Source organism: Hemibagrus wyckioides, linkage group LG11, assembly GCF_019097595.1.
Source record: "Hemibagrus wyckioides isolate EC202008001 linkage group LG11, SWU_Hwy_1.0, whole genome shotgun sequence".
In the NCBI taxonomy this organism is placed as follows: Eukaryota; Metazoa; Chordata; class Actinopteri; order Siluriformes; family Bagridae; genus Hemibagrus; species Hemibagrus wyckioides.
Window position 1 is genome coordinate 12,888,062 of NC_080720.1, and position 20,319 is coordinate 12,908,380.

General features: G+C 36.3%; 1 protein-coding gene across 2 annotated transcripts; it reads left to right on the forward strand.

Moving 5' to 3' along the window:
• Positions 1 to 2,015: 2,015 nt before the first annotated feature.
• inpp5d (inositol polyphosphate-5-phosphatase D) lies at positions 2,016 to 19,586 on the forward strand. 2 transcript variants are annotated; one of them, XM_058404035.1, is made up of 27 exons: positions 2,016 to 2,385; positions 3,513 to 3,576; positions 6,659 to 6,794; positions 7,199 to 7,340; positions 7,534 to 7,674; positions 7,800 to 7,890; positions 7,991 to 8,068; positions 8,214 to 8,291; positions 8,970 to 9,093; positions 9,400 to 9,506; positions 9,661 to 9,763; positions 10,187 to 10,383; positions 11,551 to 11,668; positions 11,766 to 11,862; positions 12,030 to 12,168; positions 12,315 to 12,423; positions 13,881 to 13,969; positions 14,221 to 14,302; positions 14,423 to 14,512; positions 15,304 to 15,414; positions 15,511 to 15,590; positions 15,672 to 15,759; positions 16,750 to 16,896; positions 17,264 to 17,327; positions 17,590 to 17,790; positions 18,240 to 18,730; positions 18,837 to 19,586. In XM_058404035.1, exons 1-27 carry the CDS (start codon positions 2,246 to 2,248, stop codon positions 18,884 to 18,886), a joined length of 3,357 nt encoding a protein of 1,118 aa, XP_058260018.1. In that variant the 5' UTR covers positions 2,016 to 2,245; the 3' UTR covers positions 18,887 to 19,586. The 2 variants fall into 2 exon arrangements, with proteins under 2 accessions (XP_058260018.1, XP_058260019.1); XM_058404036.1 differs by lacking the exon at positions 3,513 to 3,576 and having other exon boundaries at positions 2,247 to 2,385.
• The last annotated feature ends 733 nt before the right edge of the window (positions 19,587 to 20,319 follow it).

Genomic DNA, 20,319 nt, shown 5'->3' on the forward strand with positions numbered 1-20,319 from the left:
ACAACAGTAAGACTAATGACACTGTTGTAAGAAACAAGAAAGTGCTCAGAAAAAAGCCCAAATCTCATTTACATTCCCACTCAGTGATGACCAGTCCCAATTTTAAAATGGGTAGAAAACAAATTATACTTAATATCAGTAAAAACTATTAAGATTTTGAAAACATTATGAACAAGTCTTATAACATGAGGCCTCATCATAGGCATAAAACCTTTAGGCATACAAATTGGAATACTCTCATTTAAAGGCAGACAGGTCACTAATGATCACTATTTTAAGTCTCTCTGTGTCTGCTAAAAAGCAACTGTACTAAACAGAAAAGTCATACTTGCTTTCATTCAAATCACACAAAAATTATGGTTTTTATTTACTTTTAGTTTCTCCTTCAAAGATATTTTAACACATGAGCAATCAAGAAAATAAGGCACATCCTTCCTGTTCAAGATACCTGTTGTTTTCACATAGGATGAAATATATCAGTCCAAATGGATATCCAATCTACGGGGCACTTCAGCCTGTCTAAAACACCTGACACAACTGTCAGCAAAATTCTGCATCAATCTACAGTCTGAGCTAGAAAGAAATCAGCACATATACTATTCTGTGTATTTTCACTCATGACTGTCGGTGGCGCTGTTGTTCTTAGTTCCGCAGGAGTCCATTTACTTCAGTGACCTTTGATTTATTTATAAGTGTTTGGTATCACAGTAAATGTATAGTAGTAACCATAATGTCTGCCTCAGTTGTTACTTTTTGTTGCTGTCCATTTAAGTCAATATAATAAGATTATTTACGTTGTGTGCACATGATTAGAACTCATTCACAAGTACCGATTAGTTTTTTGGTCAATAATTTCAAAACTTTTACTAGATCCAGATTTCTTATCTGTGATTTAAGACTTGGGTTTAACATAGTTTATGCAATAAATATTATTACTTCCTCATAATGCCAGTGATACTCAAACTATACCTTCTTTCTCTAAACTACTACATGTATATATATATCATATCATTGCCTAGTGATTCACTTGCCCTTTCCCCTCATGACTCCATGAATGACTTGGATTTGACTCAATAGCAGGTTAACATTTGAGCATGATGATTTAAATGTGAGCTGCTGGTTTTAGACTTGGACTTGGATGATACAAAAATGAAAAAATCCCTAACAGCTACAGGGGAAGGTCCAGCGTAAAGCTGCTTTGAGACAATGCTCTTTGTTAAAAGCGCTATACAAATAAAATTGAATTGAATTGAATTGAATTGAAAATGTATTGGTGTTTCAGTCTGTGTATGTGGCTGTCTAGTTACTCAAGATTGCACAATATTTCCAAAAAAAGAGAAGCTTTGGAGAAATAGTGAAAGGTTGAGAATTTGTGTTGGTATATATCACTTATTTAAAAGGGGAGTACACTGATAAATGGTTTCCTGTTCCCATTGTGTATGTATTTGCATTCTTTTCTCTGTGAAGCTTATGTCTTACTATATTAACATAACGCTCATATGCATGACCTGTGCAAGTAAACACTACTGTAGGTCAGATTATATTGTCATAAATTAGTACTCTATTGCACAACCTGTATAAATAAGCACACAGCTATACAGAATGTCTTACTATATAAGTATAGACTAGCATGCTCATGCATGAGCAATGTCAGGCACACTGCTGCAGATGCAACTTTAGCTTCTTTCACTACCTTCTGCACCACCGTGTTGCGTGTATGCACTTATCACAGCTCATAACAACTGCAAGTATCAAAACCTCTGCCCTGTGCATTTCTATATAGTTTGTGTTACATTATGCTTTGATATCATGGAGACACATTCATTCAGTTTAGAGTAATATGGTTATGTAAAAGTACATGTACCCAGCATTTTCTACTAATATAGTTTATTTCTGCTGTACTGTGTCTGTCTAAACCACTCTGCTCTCTGGCCCTTCTCTCTCTCACTTGTGCACACAGAATGAGGAAGTTCACCATTGCGTTTGTGATAGCTTCCTTTTTGCAGCTTTCGCCTCTTTAACAGGAAGAGAGACAGAAAGAGCCAGTGTGTGTGTGTGTGTGTGTGTCTATGTGTGTGTGTGAAAGAGAGAGAAAGAACAAGCGGCACTCTGACGCAAATAACGCCATGAAACAGGCCTTGGAGGGACGCTGAATCTGACCTCAAGTTTTGCTTAGCAAGATTGCAAGTTTTGCTAATCCAGTGATCTGAGGAGTAAGTGCTGAGGGAAGGGGTCACTGGACAGGATGTCGTCCCATCAGCCTTGGTACCACGGCAATATCACTCGTTCTAGGGCAGAGGACTTGCTCTCCAAAAGTGCCAAGGATGGGAGCTTCCTCCTTAGAGACAGCGAGTCCATACAAGGAGCTTATGCCCTCTGCGTGCTGTGAGTACACAACTCTGGTCAACAAGCTTGGTCATTTCTGCTGGGCCGGCTAAACATGCCACAATTCTAATGTGTACCAAAATACTATCCCAAATCAAGCTAGTAAATCTAGGTGGATTAGTTTGTGGTTAAATCTTAAAGTTGTGTTACATTTTGCGTTTTATATCGAAGTGTTTCTTTGTTCTGGTTTTCAGTCTGTTTGCGGAATGTACTGGGATTTTGCTGTGTTTTCATTTGAAGACTTAGTCACCTCAATTTCCATTGCTGTCATGTGTGGAATACAACTCATAAAAAGCTTTGGGGGGAAAAAAGACAGTATTATATCACAAGTCATGTATGATACCTTTCAACACTGGAAAAGAAAACAAACCATTATTATTGACAGAGTGCTTATGCTTTTTGCATGCAGTGACATTTATGTAAAGCGGTGTATGACAGCTAACAAGGGCTGTTCTGTGCCTTTTGTCCACTACCTGAGTTTTGCTAAGGCGTAAAGGATTTGTCACGAACCTAATAGCTACTGGTATAACTAATTACTACTTCTTATGTGAAAAAATGACTAAACTATGTAGAAGTTGTTTCCAAGAAATGATGCATGACAGCAATGATCTTCAGAGGCATTGAAACAAACAAAATGTTTGATTGCAAGTTGCTTGATTGTGAAGGTCCACACTGGGTATAGAATCAGTCGTAGCTAGCACACTGAACTGAAAAACTCTTTCAGTGTTGTAGTTTTGTAAGCCACACAAAAATATGCTTGTGCTGCAACCTGGTCTGCTAAATATGTTCATGCAAAATGTGTATACTAATAGAGACCAGGAAGCATTAAAATAAAAAAGAGCTTATTTTCTTCGTACCTGGGAAATGGCAATGTAACTGTTGAAAAGTTTGAAAAACAAATTGAAAAGTAGACTTTAATAGAGAACTCTATATATAGAAGTGACTGGTTAAACTGCTAATGCTTGCACATATACAAAAGTGCACCATTTCCTGTTCCTTTCAGCCCAAATCATGCACAAATTATAAACTCATTACATTCGGATTTTAGATTAATAACTTGAATTATCACTGCCATTCATAAGTTTGTGCACCTTAACTGAAACCGCATTATGTTTGTGCATGTGCAGGTACCAGAACTGTGTATATACCTATAGAATCCTACCCAATGAAGAGAAAAAGCTTTCTGTGCAGGTAAGAGAGACATTACCCTAACAAGTCTGAGTTCAGGTCTTAAAATGAGCTGAACTGAAACCAAAAATTATGCGAGTAAAATGCTGTTTTAAGAACTGAATCTGATGCATCACAACTATTTGAGGATATTTTTCTTTTTTTTCCATTAACACGGAGTGTTCCATCCTGATAGATAGATAGATAGATAGATAGATAGATAGATAGATAGATAGATAGATAGATAGATAGATAGATAGATAGATAGATAGATAGATAGATAGATAGATGTATATTTATGAATTCATTCTAATACACTATCGTTTCTATAGTAACCATTAAATCACAGGACTTGCATGGCAGGTTATACACACACATACACAGTGTCTCAACTTTGTAAGTTCTCCACCAAACAGGGTTAAATAGTATGACATGACATTTACTAAAAATTGAATAGTTGGCAAATTGCTGTGATCATTCAGGATGTACTGTTAATAGAAACTAACACTACTGAGGTGGTAACATATCACACCAGCATGTCGTTGATTATTTTCCTGTCACAGCATACACTGGTGTTTTATTCCTTACTAAACAAATTGCCCTGTGTTTATCTAAAGTGTATTATAAGTCAGATAGGATAAAATATTGGTGAATGGTTATATCAAATACAGCAGACATTTCTAATAGACTTAATATGATGATGATGTCTGATGTAGTATTCTGAGTTATGCCTATATTATTTTGTGGATTGTTCTAGAAACAGCCAAAGAAAAAGACTATTGTTTACTTATTGTTTTTACATCAGTAACTGGAATGTTATGAGTTTGAGACGCTGGAGGTTTCCTATCGCTACTTTGGGCAACACCTTTAAACCTGAATGCTCAACTCTGTGTTTGGGTCAGATTTCACCTCATTTCAAAGTTCATTTTTGTTTTTTGCTGCTGGATGTAATACTCTTAAACATTATGAATCTGTCAGTGCCACATCTGTGATTAATATTTAATATTTAACTTTAGTATTTTTAGCATGTCACCTGCTGTAGACTCACAAGTTGCTTGTTAACGCTGCTCAGTTTCACAGCAAGTATCTACAGACATCTAACATTTAACATCTAAACTTTTGAGGGTTTGGTTAATGGTGTTTTTAGTTTTTCTCTGAACATGTGGCCTCATGGCAGCTGTCTGCTCAGCTGCTGTGGACACCCTGCCTCTGGTGTGTGGGTGTCTTGTCTCGTAAGGCAACTTCTATTCTTGCCTCTACACTGCAGACACTGGGCTAACAGCACTCCACTGCAGCTGCAACACCACTTGTTGCTTTTATTGTGTGTTGGGTGATACAGTGCAAAACTGTACTGACCAAGAAAGGTCCATTTAGTGCCAACAAGACACAAAAGAATCATATTAAAATGGACATTTTTTTTAATACTTAGCTCCCAGAAACATGCTTGTGTTCTTGTAGAACTTGGCATTGCATACAATAGGTGCTCTCTCATGTGCAAAACTGTAGAATAATCTTTAATATCTGTCTGTGTCGTGTTTCTTCCTCTTTTAAAACTATAGCGAAGCTACAGTTTTAAATTATCCTTTAGTGTGGGCGTAAAGCAAGCCACAATGTTCCTCTTGCACTGGGCCCTGAATGGAAAGTTTCTGAAATGCAAGTTTTTCATCTCTCATTAGAGTTGATAAGAAGTGGTTTGCAGGGCATGTTGAAATGTATGAAATGTGTGTAGGAGACTCTCTTCTACTACAGATAGCATTTCTCCTGATGGCCATGTTGTGACCAAAAACACTAAAATATTCCCTCACTTAGTGTTTTGATAATGACGGTGTTGGTTGAGAGCAACGTCTTAATATGCCGTTCCAAAATCTCCCATAGGTGTTCAATCTGGTTGAAATCTGTTGACTGAGAAGGCCATAGCATATGATCGTTTTCATCATCAGTACACCATTAAGGTCCTTCTCTTGGGCTAAGGTTGAAATCCTTTGCTATAATGGGGCAAGTGGATCCAATCCATGCCAGAATAATCCTCTACACAGCATATCAGAGTTACCAGTTTATAATTAAATTTGTCACCTTGCTCTATATATTTCTCTGCTATAGTTTAATGTTTAGTTCCGATCTTCATACCAGATTACTCATAACCCCTTGAGAGAACTGTTCATGCTTTGAGGCCAGGTACCACACCCTAACACTGTTTTTTTTTTTTTCCATTACTCATTGCAGAATGAAACTGAATCGTAAAATTACACAGTAAAACAAAAAATAACGTTTTATTTATAAGCTGTATATAAAGAAATAAAGCAATAGATATAAAGTTATTTAAAATTATATTAAATATTTTTAATATAAATAAATAAATAAATATATTTAATCACTTTTATTGAATCAGTTTTTTTTTTTTCAGGTAGGACTTTTTAGTTTTATGGTGATAACCAACATATAATAGTTTATTGCCCAATTAGCAAATATTTTATTAAATGACATTTAAATTCAGCCAACGTAATCTTAAAAGGCCCTTTACATTAAGATTCCCTTAACAAGCATTTACTTGATTTAGTTAAGCTAATAATGTTCGCTAAACACAAAGTAAGATAACATGTCATTTGACAATTGTTCATATGTTAACAAAATATGTTTATCCAACTTTTGACTTAAAATAAGCCTACATAAATCAGGTAAAATAAATTACAGCATGAACTCGGATCTCTAGCTGTAAATGTTGGAAGTTTCAGCCGCAAAACTGTTCATTTGGGTGTTGTTCATACTGATCATTAGGAACTTAATTTTACTCACTGATGTAATTTATCTTATTTGACTTTATTTTTGGAAAAAGAGGAAATAACTATACAGTACATGAACTATAAAACATTTTGTTTTGGATATACATTCATTTCACATTCAGATGTTTTAAAACACTTGGTGAACTTCTGCCTAAGTGAACTGTCGCTTTCAGTTATTGGAGTTGAAGTATAAAAGTCAGTTAGAGCTTTTACATTCAATTTCATTTTAAGTATTTGAAACCAAAGAAGATAAAAACTTTTGCATTTAGCTGTATGTGCTGAAAATGCACTAAAATGCCTTTGCTCTCCTTCCCCTGTGTTTTCAGGCATCAGAAGGTGTCCCCATTCGGTTCTTCTCTGTGCTCTCAGACCTGGTAGAAGCATACTATAAGGAGAACATGGGTTTAGTTACACATCTGCAGTATCCTGTACAGAAGGAGGAGGAGCAAGATGATGAACCAGGTAGGAAACAGGATTGCTAAGAAGCGCTTGATGAGATTGCCTTGTCATACATTGAAAAGCTTGAAAAAAGGTACTAAAGTGTAGTATTGCTTAATAGTGAGGTGGCACCCTCTTTCTTACTTCCTGTAACTTCAGGCATGGTGTAGCTTTAAAGCTCACTAATGATACAACAGTGGATGTTTAGACCTAATTAGCATGTTGTTTTAAATCTAAATCTAATCTTCATCTGATCTGTTGCTTTACATATAGTAATAAAGATACAAAATACCAGCAAAGGTCTGACTTCAGACTTTGCATGAACTGGAGCTTAGAGTTACAGTTTAATTCATGCATGCAAGAACCATGTGTGCATAACCAGAGGTGGATGCTTTATAATTTGGTTCTGTTCATTTCAATTCCCACAGAGCATTTCATTTCACCTCCTCAGCTACCACCACGAAACATCACAGCCGATTCCCACGCTGAGCCTGTAAAGACGATAGAGCAAAGCCGCGTGTCAGTCATAGACACTTACCTTCAGCGGCTGCAGCTTGTCGACATGTCACAGTATGCATGACTTATACCATAAAATGATTTATAATGCATGATCTTTTCTAACAGTACTTTAAGATATTACTTATAACAATTATGATTATCTGTTAAATATGTTTGTAAAAACAATTTCTGATTTAAAACTTTTTGCTTGTCTGGTGTAGTGTTATTCTGCTATCAGTTACCAACTGACTTGTTTAACATGCAGCATCGCTGAAGAACATCAAAAGGCAATCCAGGATTACTTCAGTTCAGCTGTGGGTCTGGATGTGGAGCAGGTACACAATGGGAACCCCACTCTCCCTAACCTAAAGAAGCTGTTCAAGACCATCTGCAAGAGCCTCAACAGGTAGAGATTTCTTCAAACAGCTTGATGCTAAAGGAAATGAAAACACAAATAACTTCATGGGCAAATTCCTATTAAATTCATTTGATATTTCAATCAACATTTCTGATATTTTTTGCTTTTTGTAGTGAGATCTCACGTACACTCCCAACTATGGAGGCCTTACAGAAAATTGTAGATCAGCCTATGTCACCTGGAGCTGGGAGACTCAGAGGACAGGTTACTGTGCTTTACTGACTAAATTTTTTTTACGTGTAAAAAAGAAACTCAAATCTCTGTCTCTGGTGATTTCTACTCACTAACTACATATATGTTTTAGCTTTCACTTGATGCCAGCCAGTCTGTGGGTTTTAGGCTTGAGCAACTGACCAAGCTTTTGTATTCAATTGAAGACAAGGTATTATTTTTTTCTGTTCTGTATGATTCATGCTAAATGTCGTTTTTTTTTTTTTCCTTTTTTTTCTTGATAGTACAAAAACTCTGTTTTTATGATATCTTTGCAAGGTTTTACTGACAAACAAGTTTTCTTCTGTATTTCCCAGGCTAAAAATACAGTATTTGAATCTGCTGGATATGATGGAGGCCACAGGAAGTCACTTATTCCACCTGTAACATTCGAAGTAAGCATTTAATGTTATGAAACAGTCCCTGTTATCAAATACGTCATAGTATTAATTACATTATTACATTAAGCCTCCCGTTTTCTCTCTCGTGAAGTTAATAAGACACGACAAATGCAGCTTGTCTCGTCCACTGTCCCATATATTTTTTTCCATGCTAAATTTTTTTTTTTACAACTGATTAATACTCTAACGATCTATCAAAAAATGCTAAATACATAGATATCTCCTCGGGCAAATCTTCACCATATCAACAATTATGTACATATGTTTCATATATCATTAATTGCCTTGCAGCCAGAACTATTAGAACTAGCTGCTGTTGTAGAAAATTAATCAACACCTACTTAATCTAACCAGTCAGAATAGAGAATTCAACATCTCTGTAGTAAAAGCGTTTACCACAGTTTACATTACAAGCATTTTAAGATTGGCCTTATAGCTGACGTATCATATTATGTTACAGCGGTGAAAATGTTCCATATATTCCTCTAGTAGTTTGCCTTTGACAACCACATGCAAATTAGGGAGAGTCATGTTTGCCTATTCACTAGGTTTTTGTAACGTTTCATCCGAGCGGTTGTGAATTTAGCTCTGTTTCTCTACAGAATTGTTTCAAAACATTTCATAAGACAAACTATTTATATTCTGTGTTTCCTGTTTTCTGTTCTATAACAGGTCAAATCTGACTCCCTTGGCATTTCAAACAAAATGTTCCTAAAGGTTGATGTAGAAAGTGGGAAAGTTTACTTCAAGAAGTCCAAAGATGGACCTGAGGACAAATACTATGTGCACAATAAAAGTATGTCTTTGCTCTTTTATGAAAAGGATGAAAGGTGTGAAAGGGCTCACTGGTTTAGTAACCATAAAGAGGAAATGACTTTTCATTGGCCTATGTAGTTCTCTCATTAACAGCAACATGTTAATGTGTGCAAGATGTCGTTTTTTTTATTCAGAGGATCTTTCAAAAGACTTTTCTGATCTGCAGACATGCTGTATACAGTCACAATTTCCTTAAGAGTATTTAGGGAAGTCTTATGCATAAAAATGACTTAACTTGGAACTTAAGTAAGAAGAAATGACTATGAATCTGTTTGTCATCGTATAGTCTTACAGTTGGTGAAGTCCAAGAAAATGCACACCAAACTGGAAATAATGGTGGAGACCGAGAAGGAGAAGATCCAGCGTAAAGAATTTGTCTTTAATGACAGAAAGGTGAAGCTGCACTATGAATACATTTGTTTCATCAGAATGTCCCAGCACATCTGGGTCTTTTTTGCTTTGAACATACAAATTACAAATATGGATATCAAAGTCAAGAAATCAGGGGATTCAGGTCTCACATGCATCTATGTATCTGTGTTTTCAGAAGAGAGAAGGTTTCTGTCAATTACTTCAGCAGATGAAAAACAAACATTCAGATAAGCCTGAGCCGGATATGATCAGCTTGTTTGTTGGAACGTGGAACATGGGTAAGTGTGTCATCAGCACTGTTCTCAGGGTTGCACCACTAATTGCTCCAGACCAAGTTTCTACTTGAACAGCCTTTACCCAATGTTATACCCAACCGAGAAAGTCTCACCCTTGCTTCAATTAATAATCTCATCTGGATACTGGAAACTGGATCAGAACTGCTGTTGTAATCATAACCCTGTCTTAGGCTCATCCTTGTCCCATTCACAATTTGTAAAAAAAATTTTTTTAACATATTTAGTACTGTCGAATGATAATGATTTTAATCTCATAATGCTGGTTTACCCACAAGTTTTGAGTTCCTCCAATGGTTTCTTGAAACCTCAACCTATATCCAGATTTCTTTAAAGCCAATAAAACCATGTATTACATGTGTACAGTTTGATCTCAGTGCATTGAATTTAGTGTTCTTTTGTTTCCAGGAAATGCCAGCCCACCATCCCATATTACCTCATGGTTTCAATCCAAGGGGCTTGGGAAGACCCGGGATGACACAGCCAGTCAGATCCCACATGATATCTATGTCATTGGAACACAGGAAGACCCACAGGGAGAGAAGGATTGGATAGATATAGTGAGGGGAACCCTCAGGGATATCACAAACATCAGCTTTAAACAGGTACAACAACATTTAAATATTCCATATATCAATATTCCATACTGACTTTATCTGTATCCCGGCTTAATTTAATTTGTTGCTTAATTTGTTGCTAGCATGTAAAATGTCTAAATTCATTCAAATTCACATCTGAAGTTCATGGGTCTTTCTTGTAAGGGTTAATATTTTATCATTCTACAAGAACATGCCCTAAATAATACACTAAAAACAGGGGTCATTTTACTGAAAGTGCCAAAAATGATTCATAATGCAACAAAGACTGAGAAAGTGAGTCACAATCATCAGTTACTCACTTGACATTTGTTAGAAGTGTCAGAATGAAATATATAGTGTTACCCTAATTGTAAAAATAAGGTGTGAAACTATACTCAGCTATGCCATTTTAGTTTCCTCCAAAGTACCTCTCGCCATTGCGTTATGCAATAATTATAATGCACTGTCACACACGTTTGGAACAGAAGAGACAGAATGCAAATGCATAACTGCAATATATTTTATATTGGGAGAAATCCAAGAAACATAACCAATGGCCATAGCAGAGGTCAAAACACAGGCAGATGTTGTCAAATAAGGACATATCTTAATCAGAATAGTGGTACTAAAGCTTGGATCAAAACAAAGCAAACTGCAGAACTAGGATAGACTTAACAACACTGAAAACTACAGGGCTACAAGAACAGAGCAGGGTATCCATAGAGAACCTAGTCAAGGACTAACACAGAACAGGTGAACCCAGCTGGACAACAAACCAGTGTCAATAAAGAGTGTGATATTAATACAAGCATGTGGCATTTGTCACCATGGGAATTAGGAAAATGTAAAGGGGCACCCACTCACTAATCAAACATTCATACATATAAAATAATCCTTCCTAAAGGCTAGGTTTGATTTAAAAAGGGATAAAGAAGAGGCATATTTGTTGTCTTCTAGTAAAATGATTCAGGTAGAATTCAGAGTGACAGCAAACGCAAAATCACTCTCATTCAGTTTTAGCTAAGATCATGAAAAAGTCAGCAATAACTGTGGGGAGGCACTCAAAGAACTAATTTCACATGAAATACCACATAAATGTTAGAATAAGGTGCATCACTTCCCTTTAGTAAAAAAAAATGTTAAGTCTTCTGATGAGTACTGATTTTTGATTGTAATTTCCTAATTTCTCACCAGATAGCTACTCAGACACTGTGGAATATAAGAATCGTTGTTCTCGCCAAGCCAGAACACGAGAACCGCATATCCCACGTCTTCTGCGACAGTGTTAAGACTGGAATAGCTAATGCCCTGGGTCAGTTCATCTCCACACTAACAAATAAGACACACAAATTCACAAGGGAACATTTGACTTCCATCTTTAATTGTGTGTTTGTGTTTGCATTGTTCAGGAAATAAAGGAGCAGTGGGAGTATCGTTTATGTTTAATGACACTTCATTTGGGTTTGTTAACAGCCATTTGACCTCAGGGAGTGAAAAGAAGATCAGGTAAAGCTGCGTTCATTTCAGTTCATGAAACAAAAATCCTGTATTATAATATACTGTAATATAACCAAAGATTTTAAAAGATAAGTAAAAGTTTGATAGAACATTTGCTATTTTATTAACTTTTTTCTTGCTATATCAATTTTATTAACTTTTTATATTCTTGCCAGACGGAATCAGAACTATGTCAGCATCCTGCGCTTTTTGAACCTAGGAGATAAGAAACTTAATCTGTTCGACATTACACATCGCTTCACACACCTCTTTTGGTTGGGGGATCTGAACTACCGTATTGACCTTCCACCAACGGTATATATACTGTGTATAATTTTAATTATAACACACACACACGTGTATAAATCATGTATATATATGTATGCAGTTAAATACAGCAAGCTAACATTAGCAGACAGGAAGAGACACTGCCTATTGTACTGTTGTTTTGCATTTTCCAGGAAGCAGAGAACATTGTGATGAAGATCAAACAGCAGCAGTATCAGGAACTGTTAAGCAGAGATCAGCTCAACATGGAAAGGGCAGATGAAAAGGTTTTTCTGTACTATGGTGAGACCCAAGCCTTTTCTTACTTTTCTAATCTCACTCGGCACCATACACAAGAAATTCGGTTCTGATCCAAACTTACTCAAACTTTCTCTGGTCTACACCACAAATGAAATCCAGTTCTGTACCAGACTTACTCATTAGTGCACTACATACATACACAGTATACACTATACAAAAATAATACAAATTCTAGTCCTTCTACACTCGATCAAAAAAAAAAATTCACTTCTGGCCAAAACTTCCTTTAGACTAGACAACATGAATAATTCAGTTCTGGCCCAAACTCCCTCTATACATTTAGGGTATTTGGCAGACACCCTTATCCAGAGCAACTTCCAAATTTCTCATTTTATAGAAGTGAGCAATTGAGGGTTAAGGGCCTTGCTCAGGAGCCCAATAACAGCAGCTTTGTGGACCTGAGACTCAAACTCACAACCTTCCAATCAGTAGCCCAACACCTTAGCCACTAAGCTACCACATCCCACTAGAAAGTAACTAGGAGTTCAGTTCTGGTCTAAAGTTACTCATAATTATATGATTTATAAGTATTGGCCCAGATTCCTTCTACATTGACTAAACTACTTATTCACTTATGGCCTGACCAAGGTGTGAAAGTCAGTTATGTCCCAATCTCACTCATAACACTGCAGCTTAAAAATCAACTTTTGACCCAAAATCCCTCCACAAAAGATAAAAAATTCAGTTTTGGCCCTAATCACAAATCACTATGCATTTTGAAAAGAAAATCAAACTTCTGAGCCAAACGCCCTCTACATCAGGCCCCATGAGAAGTTCTGTATGAAACTCACTGTGCATAGTACAGTATGAGAAGTTAAGCTCTGGCCCAAATTCCATCTCCATTGCAAAATCTGAAAAGTCAACACTCTCCAATACTGTTCAGAGGTCCAGTTTGCTCAAAAGCCTTCTGAAAACTGATTACCTTTGAGTCCTTTGCATGACCCTCATTAATGTGTATGCCTCGTGGACAAAAGTATTCAAATTATACAGATAAAAAGGCTATATTAAAAACTTAAACCTATTTTTTTATGTGCATGTAGCATATATTGCAGTGTTTGTGAGTGAACTTTGGCCTATAACTGAACGGTCTGTAAATTCAATATTTTATAAGCCTTAATATGTTTTTCAATTAAACTTTACTCATGACCATTCTTGAAAAGCAAAATAAAGTGTCAGCTTTTTGTTGACATGGATGTGTTATGTCACTTTCCGGGTTGATTATGCAGTTTATTAATTAATCATTTATGTCCTGACTTGGTGTTTGACAAATTAATAACAAAATTAACAAGTGACAAAGTCAGTCCTTATGACAGCTAAAGCCTGTTGTATTAGACATTTCTAAATACTTTATGTAGGTTCATGTCAGTTTTCCTAATCAAAGATTGCCATAAAATTCGCACTATTTCTCATTCTATCTACATTTCCTTTTACATTTACAGAAGAAGAAGAAATCACGTTTCCCCCAACATATCGTTTGGAGAAAGATACACATGAAAAATATGTCTACACCAAAGCCAAAGCAACAGGGGTACTTTTTTTTACATTTGTTGTCATTGATTCTGAAATGGTTTAAAGGAAAAATAGTTATCTATTTTTTGCTAACTAATTTCAGTTTTGAGTTATCTATTAAGATGGACCTAGGTGTTAGAAAGTCTGAATGGTATTTTTTCTTTCTCACACAAAATCATTTTAGGTTTTCTTTTCTAGGGTATGGTTTTAAATGACCTTGGTTAAAATATTCTAGGCCACTTGCTTTACATCTCTTTATCTCACCAACAGACTAAATATAACTTGCCTTCCTGGTGTGACCGTGTGCTTCGCAAATCCTACCCTCATGTTCATGTGGCATGCCACTCATATGGTTAGTAATTAAAAGATTGAAAGTTGATGATTTTGTACCGTGGAAACATACAGCTTGGTGCAACAGTACATTTTAACAATTATAATATTGTTTAACTTGCATTTTTCCTATCCATTTCAGGATGCACAAATGACATCACAACAAGCGATCACTGTCCTGTATTTGCTACATTTGATGTTGGAGTGACTTCACAGTTTGTCTCTAAGAATGGTATGCTGTTTTTGCTATGCACTCTATGACCAAAAAGATTTGTCAGATGCTCTTCTCCAGAGCAATTTACGTTTATCTCATTTTATTCAACTGGGTAAATTGAGGCCCAGCAGTGGCAGATTGGTGGTCCTGGGATTTTAACTCACAACCTCTGATCAGTAGACTGACACTTGACACACCCACATGTGCCTTTTGAACGTCCCACTACAGATATAGTCGCTTTCTAATAACCTCCTCTGTTATAACAAGGTCTACTCTTTGGGGAAGGCTTTTCACTAGATTTTGGAGAGCGGCTATGGAGATTTGTTTTACTAAAATGGTAATGAAATAATGGGCATTAAGAGCTACAACAAAGTCCGTGACTGTAGCGTTTATTTTCACTGATTAGTGAAAATAAAGTGAAGTGCTAGGATAAAATCGATCACTCCATATCAGATGCACATTTCTAGTCAGTTAAGAAATTAAGCAATACCAGCATTGTAACTCATCTGAAATTCACACAGTTAAAACCCAGGGGATTATAAGTATCTTGACATTATACCATCCGTATCTCTCCCCTCTATATGGTATGATATAAATAGCTGTATATCAAACCATATAAAGAGCAGAGATAAGGACGGATTGGTATGACCTGGAAACCAATTCTGGACAGAGCACAATAATCAACCGACTTTTAGTAATACTGCTGTCTTGCCTTTTTTTTTTTTTTTTTTATCTTGATCATGCTCCAGCCATTGAATTTTATCTCTGCAACTTAATGGATGCTGAATTTTGTCTTTGATTTCTTGTAGATCCAACAAAGGAGTCTCAGGGTGCAATTAAGTTTATGAACTGTGTTGCCACTCTTAGGACTAAGTCCAAGACAAGGTTTTTCATTGAATACCACTCAAGCTGCTTGGAAAGTAAGTGCACTTCTGTTTTAGAGAGAGTCTCTTTGTCATCGAATCGACACATCTTAATGACAGTGTTTTTTCTTCTGTGAAACGTTATATTCATAGAATTTGTCAAGAGTTCTGAAATAGATAATCAAGAGAGTGCAGAGGGTACCATAAAGGTTCGCTTTACAGCACATGTAGAGGTAATCTGCTTTGTATTATTTATAACATGTGAAACTAAACCCTGGAACAATATAATAAATGTTTTTTTATCCATTCTACAGCTTACACCCATCATTTCAGACCCAGAATACTTACTAGATCAGCATATACTCATCAGTATAACATCCACAGACAGCGATGAGTCCTACGGTACGTGTGTTTATAATATGTACATGGTTTGACCATATACTAATTTGGGATATTCTTTTATACTAACAGCACTGTTGAATACTCAGAACTGGTTATAAGGTATTGGTTAAATTCTATAGCAGAAGATCTGACAGTAGCTTTGTTTGTAATTCAAATCGCAGTTATATTAAAGCACCCGTTATAATACTTTATTATTTTCTGTAGTAATATAGACACTTCACATAATCTAAGGCTAATAATACATAAATTAAAAAAAAAAACATTTTTAAATAAAGAAAAATATAGATAAAGTGAATGCTTGTGTAAATGTTGTATTTAACATTTACAGGGTGATTGTGTGTGTCAGGACTATATGTATATCGTTTCTGAGTGACATCAATTTGCTTTATTTTTTGGTTTATTGCCTTATTAACAAAAAAGAAAGAAACAAAGACAGGCTGATGAAGGAATGAATGTTTATAGCTGCTATAGTTTAAGTGTTAACAGGAACTAACTTTTCTCATTATTAAATGTAACTATAATTGGTTAGAACTGTGATGTGCAGTTTAATATTATAATTGTTGGCAAACTGCTTAAGAAATAAAATAGTGTTTAACATCGTGTTCAGCTGTCTACTGTAGGTTGAGAACAGTAACTCCTCTTGTGTCAGGCTGCATCACCCCACCCTGTTGTTGATTATTTTCTTATAACAATTTAATCCTTTGTGTTTTACTACTTACAAAAAGTTGCACCATTTGATGAAGTCAGGTAATGGTTTTTCAGCTTTTAGCTTTGAAAACCCAACCAGGTTTGCTAAGTTGCTTAAATCCATTGCAGTCTCTTGTGCTCGATGTAGTTTAGGTCCATTTTAAATTAAGAAGGTAGAGAATCGAGGGAGCTTAAAGAGTCTATTTAAACAGGATGGACCATTAAACATGTAATTTTGAACATTTGTATTTGTAAATGAAATTACTTATGAATGCACTTTTTTTTTGCCTAATTTGCATGCAGGTGAGACATGTGTGGCTCTGCGGGCTGCAGAGACAGATTACACAGAGTTTGCTGTCCCACTTACACATCATGGAGAGCAGACAGGTATGCTATCAGGAGGCATACAACTACGCACATCAGAGGGGAAACTGACAGAGAAACTGTATGGTAAGTGAAGCCACAAATGTTTGCACAACTTTTACAAAGTATGAATGTGTATGCTTAGACCCCTACACTCTTTTAGCTCCTGCAATTTTATATTAAATACTCTTAATTATTATTACTATTAATACTAAACACTGCCAGTTTTTTTTATAACAATTACTGACAATAGCTCATTACACCTTCCATACAATGAGAATATTAATAATGAAAAATATTTATATACATTTATTTACGTCACATATAAATTCTTATATTTATACTTGCTGGATTAAATGAATGTGGCAATAGATTGTACGTGAGCCTTTTAATATTAGTTTTAAGCCAACAAATTTAATTTAACAAAAATTTGTTTTGCTTTTTTTCTCTGCAGATTTCATTAAGGTTGGTGATGACTCAGGAACTGGTAAAGCCAAGTCAGGAGATCATAGCAACAAGTAAGGCCTTTTATTTTAGTTTCAAATTCCCATATTTAGTAGATGGTTCAATAAAATGTAACTAACAACAGCCTGGAAGATTGTCTGCCAAAAGGTTTTAGAGCATTTCCTAATGTCTAACCTGCTCAATCTTTGAATACCCAAGCTTATTATTCTGCTTTTGATGTTAAAGCTTATTCTTTATTATAATGAAGTAATTAATAATTAATTGTTTACTGTGGATTATTTAGAAAACTACAGTGAGATTTTGTATAACCTGCAGGTCTTTGGCCCTTCCCACTGATATTACCAATCCTAATTATATGGATGTCGGCTACAAAAATAACAGTCAGACAGGTTGGAGCTATACAATGCAGTCTAGCAGACCAGGAGCTAAAGACACAGCTACTGGCAACACCTCACCAAAAAAGGCTGCATATGATCATTCTGTGTGCAGTCCCACAGGAAAAATGTCCAGTCCAACGTGAGTACAACAGGACATTTCCTTAACCTATACATTTGCATGTTTTACAGAAATGTTCAAACATTTACTATTGAATCTTCTACCAAGAACTTGAAGAATGAAAAACAACTACACCTACAGGATTTAGTAGAGATATAAAGTATGTTATAGGCAAAAAAGTGCGTTTTTGTTAAAAACCACTTCATGCAGGTTTTCCCAGGCTACCAGAAAGGTTTTTATTTTAAATACTGTGTGAACAGGATTTTACATGTATCTCAAATTTTATTAAAGCTTTCTCAAACAGCTCTTATAAAATTAAATCTTGTTTGTTGACTTTCAAAAACAGTGACTCTGTTTTATAAATAGAAATAAAAAAGATTCTGTTTTAAATAAAAGAAAAGGTTCATCAGACATTGTATCAAGCCACCAATAATGTATTACGTTTGTGTTTTAAAAAATAACCTTGTCAGATCTGAAGATGGGAAACCAGCTGAGATGTTTGACAATCCACTTTATGGATCCATGGGGATGTCACGATCTGGCAAGGATCAAGAAACATCCAGAAAAGAGCATTTGGTAATCCCTGAGATTTTTGCCTTTCCAAAAGGCTGTGAGTCTGACAGTGATCGTGCACCTCCAGTCCCGACCCCTCGCGCTCGCTCCTTCACCTGCTCAGAAAGCAAAGGCCAGAATCCTTCTTCCACTTCCAGCAGCAACACAAACAGCAGCAACCAAAGCAGCAATAGCAGTCTACAGCCACAGTCCTACAGCAAGAAGCCTGTGGTGCCCTCTCGTTCTGATGGAGGAGGGATGATGTCTGGAAAGCCACCACTGCCTATAAAATCTCGCCCAGGTCCAATACCAGAGTCCCAGTCAAAGCCCAGAGACTACAGAGACTCTTCAGAGTTACCAGGCAAATTGCGCCCTCATGTCAGACCATCCCAGCCACTCCCCAAAGATGGTATGACATGTAACACAACTGGTGGTGAAACATATAATTTATTTCATAATTACTGACTGCTGTTGATTTGAATGTTCTAAAAAAGAAATGTTTTCTCTGTTCCCAGTGCATCCTGAGACAGCACCAAGTCCAAAGGCAGGTCGCCCTTTGAAATGAGCCTACATTTAAGTTCTCCAGAGACACACCAGTTGTGATCAGAGACAATTTTAAGGCGCATTAAAAAGCAAGACAATCTTTCGCCTTGTGTGTAGCATTCTTCAAGATGGAAAAAAAATGGAAAGATACAGCAGCAGTGCCATGATCTTGCACAAATGAACTCTTGCGTTCCAACACAAATGAATGTACAGTGCACAAGTTTTAGCAGCATTTAGAGACTATGCATAACGATCATTCAGCAGAAGAAATTCAACATTACAAATCTTATCACAATTTCATTCTTTTCTTATGTGGATGGCTGATATTTACTCATCTACATACACCTCCTAGTGCTTTTTCGTTTCTTTGCTACATTTTCTGGTCATTTCTGGCTAACCTGATCCAAAATTCAGTACGATTGACACTGTAATTTCCCCGGATGCTGTGCTGAGATAACTGGAGAGTAATTTATGAAGCATAATAAGAATAATAAATAATTGAATAATATGAATAATAAATGAATGAATGTAAAGCTATAAGAATAGCAATTTGCAATGCTCGTATGATTTTTGAGTTTCGGTAATCCATGCAGTTAGGCAGCCATTTACATTTATGGGTGTAAGAAAAGCATCTGTATATGATGAGCTGTGATCAGCCAATCATCAGTTACATTTTGTGCATTTACCCCATTGCATTAAACTCATCTCAGATGTGTCTTTGACCATGCTGTTTCAATTTCTCTTTTTCATCCAGCTTTCTGCTTATGCCAGCTGTTGTCACTGAAGAAGAGAGAAACACATAAACACCTGTTCAAATCTGTGTACACTGACCAGGCTTAAAATGATGACCACCTGCCTAATATTGTGTTGGTCCCCCTTTTGCTGCCAAAACAGCCTTAACCGTCATGCACTGTGTATTCTGACACCTTTGTATCAGACCCAGCATTAACTTATTCAGCAATTTGAGCAACAGTAGCTCGTCTGTTGGATCGGATCACACGGGCCAGCCTTCACACCCCACGTGCATCAATGAGTCTTGGCCGCCTATGACCCTGTTCACCACTGTTCCTTCCTTGGCCCACTTTTTATAAATACTGACCACTGCAGAACGGGAACACCCCACAAGAGCTGCAGTTTTGGAGATTCAAATTCTGATCCAGTCATCTAGCCATCACACTTTGGCTCTTGTCAAACTCACTCAAATCCTTACTCTTGCCCATTTTTCCTGCTTCTTACACATCAACGTCGAGGACAAAATGTTCACTTGCTGCCTAATATATCCCACCCACTAACAGGTGCCATGAAGAGGAGATAATCAGTGTTATTCACTTCACCTGACAGTGCTCATAATGTTATGCCTGATCAGTGTAGTCTCAGCAGCTTATTTAGCATATCTCAAATCTAGGAGGATGAAAATCTATGGAGGTAAAGCAGAGATTCTTTGAGGTTGTTGAA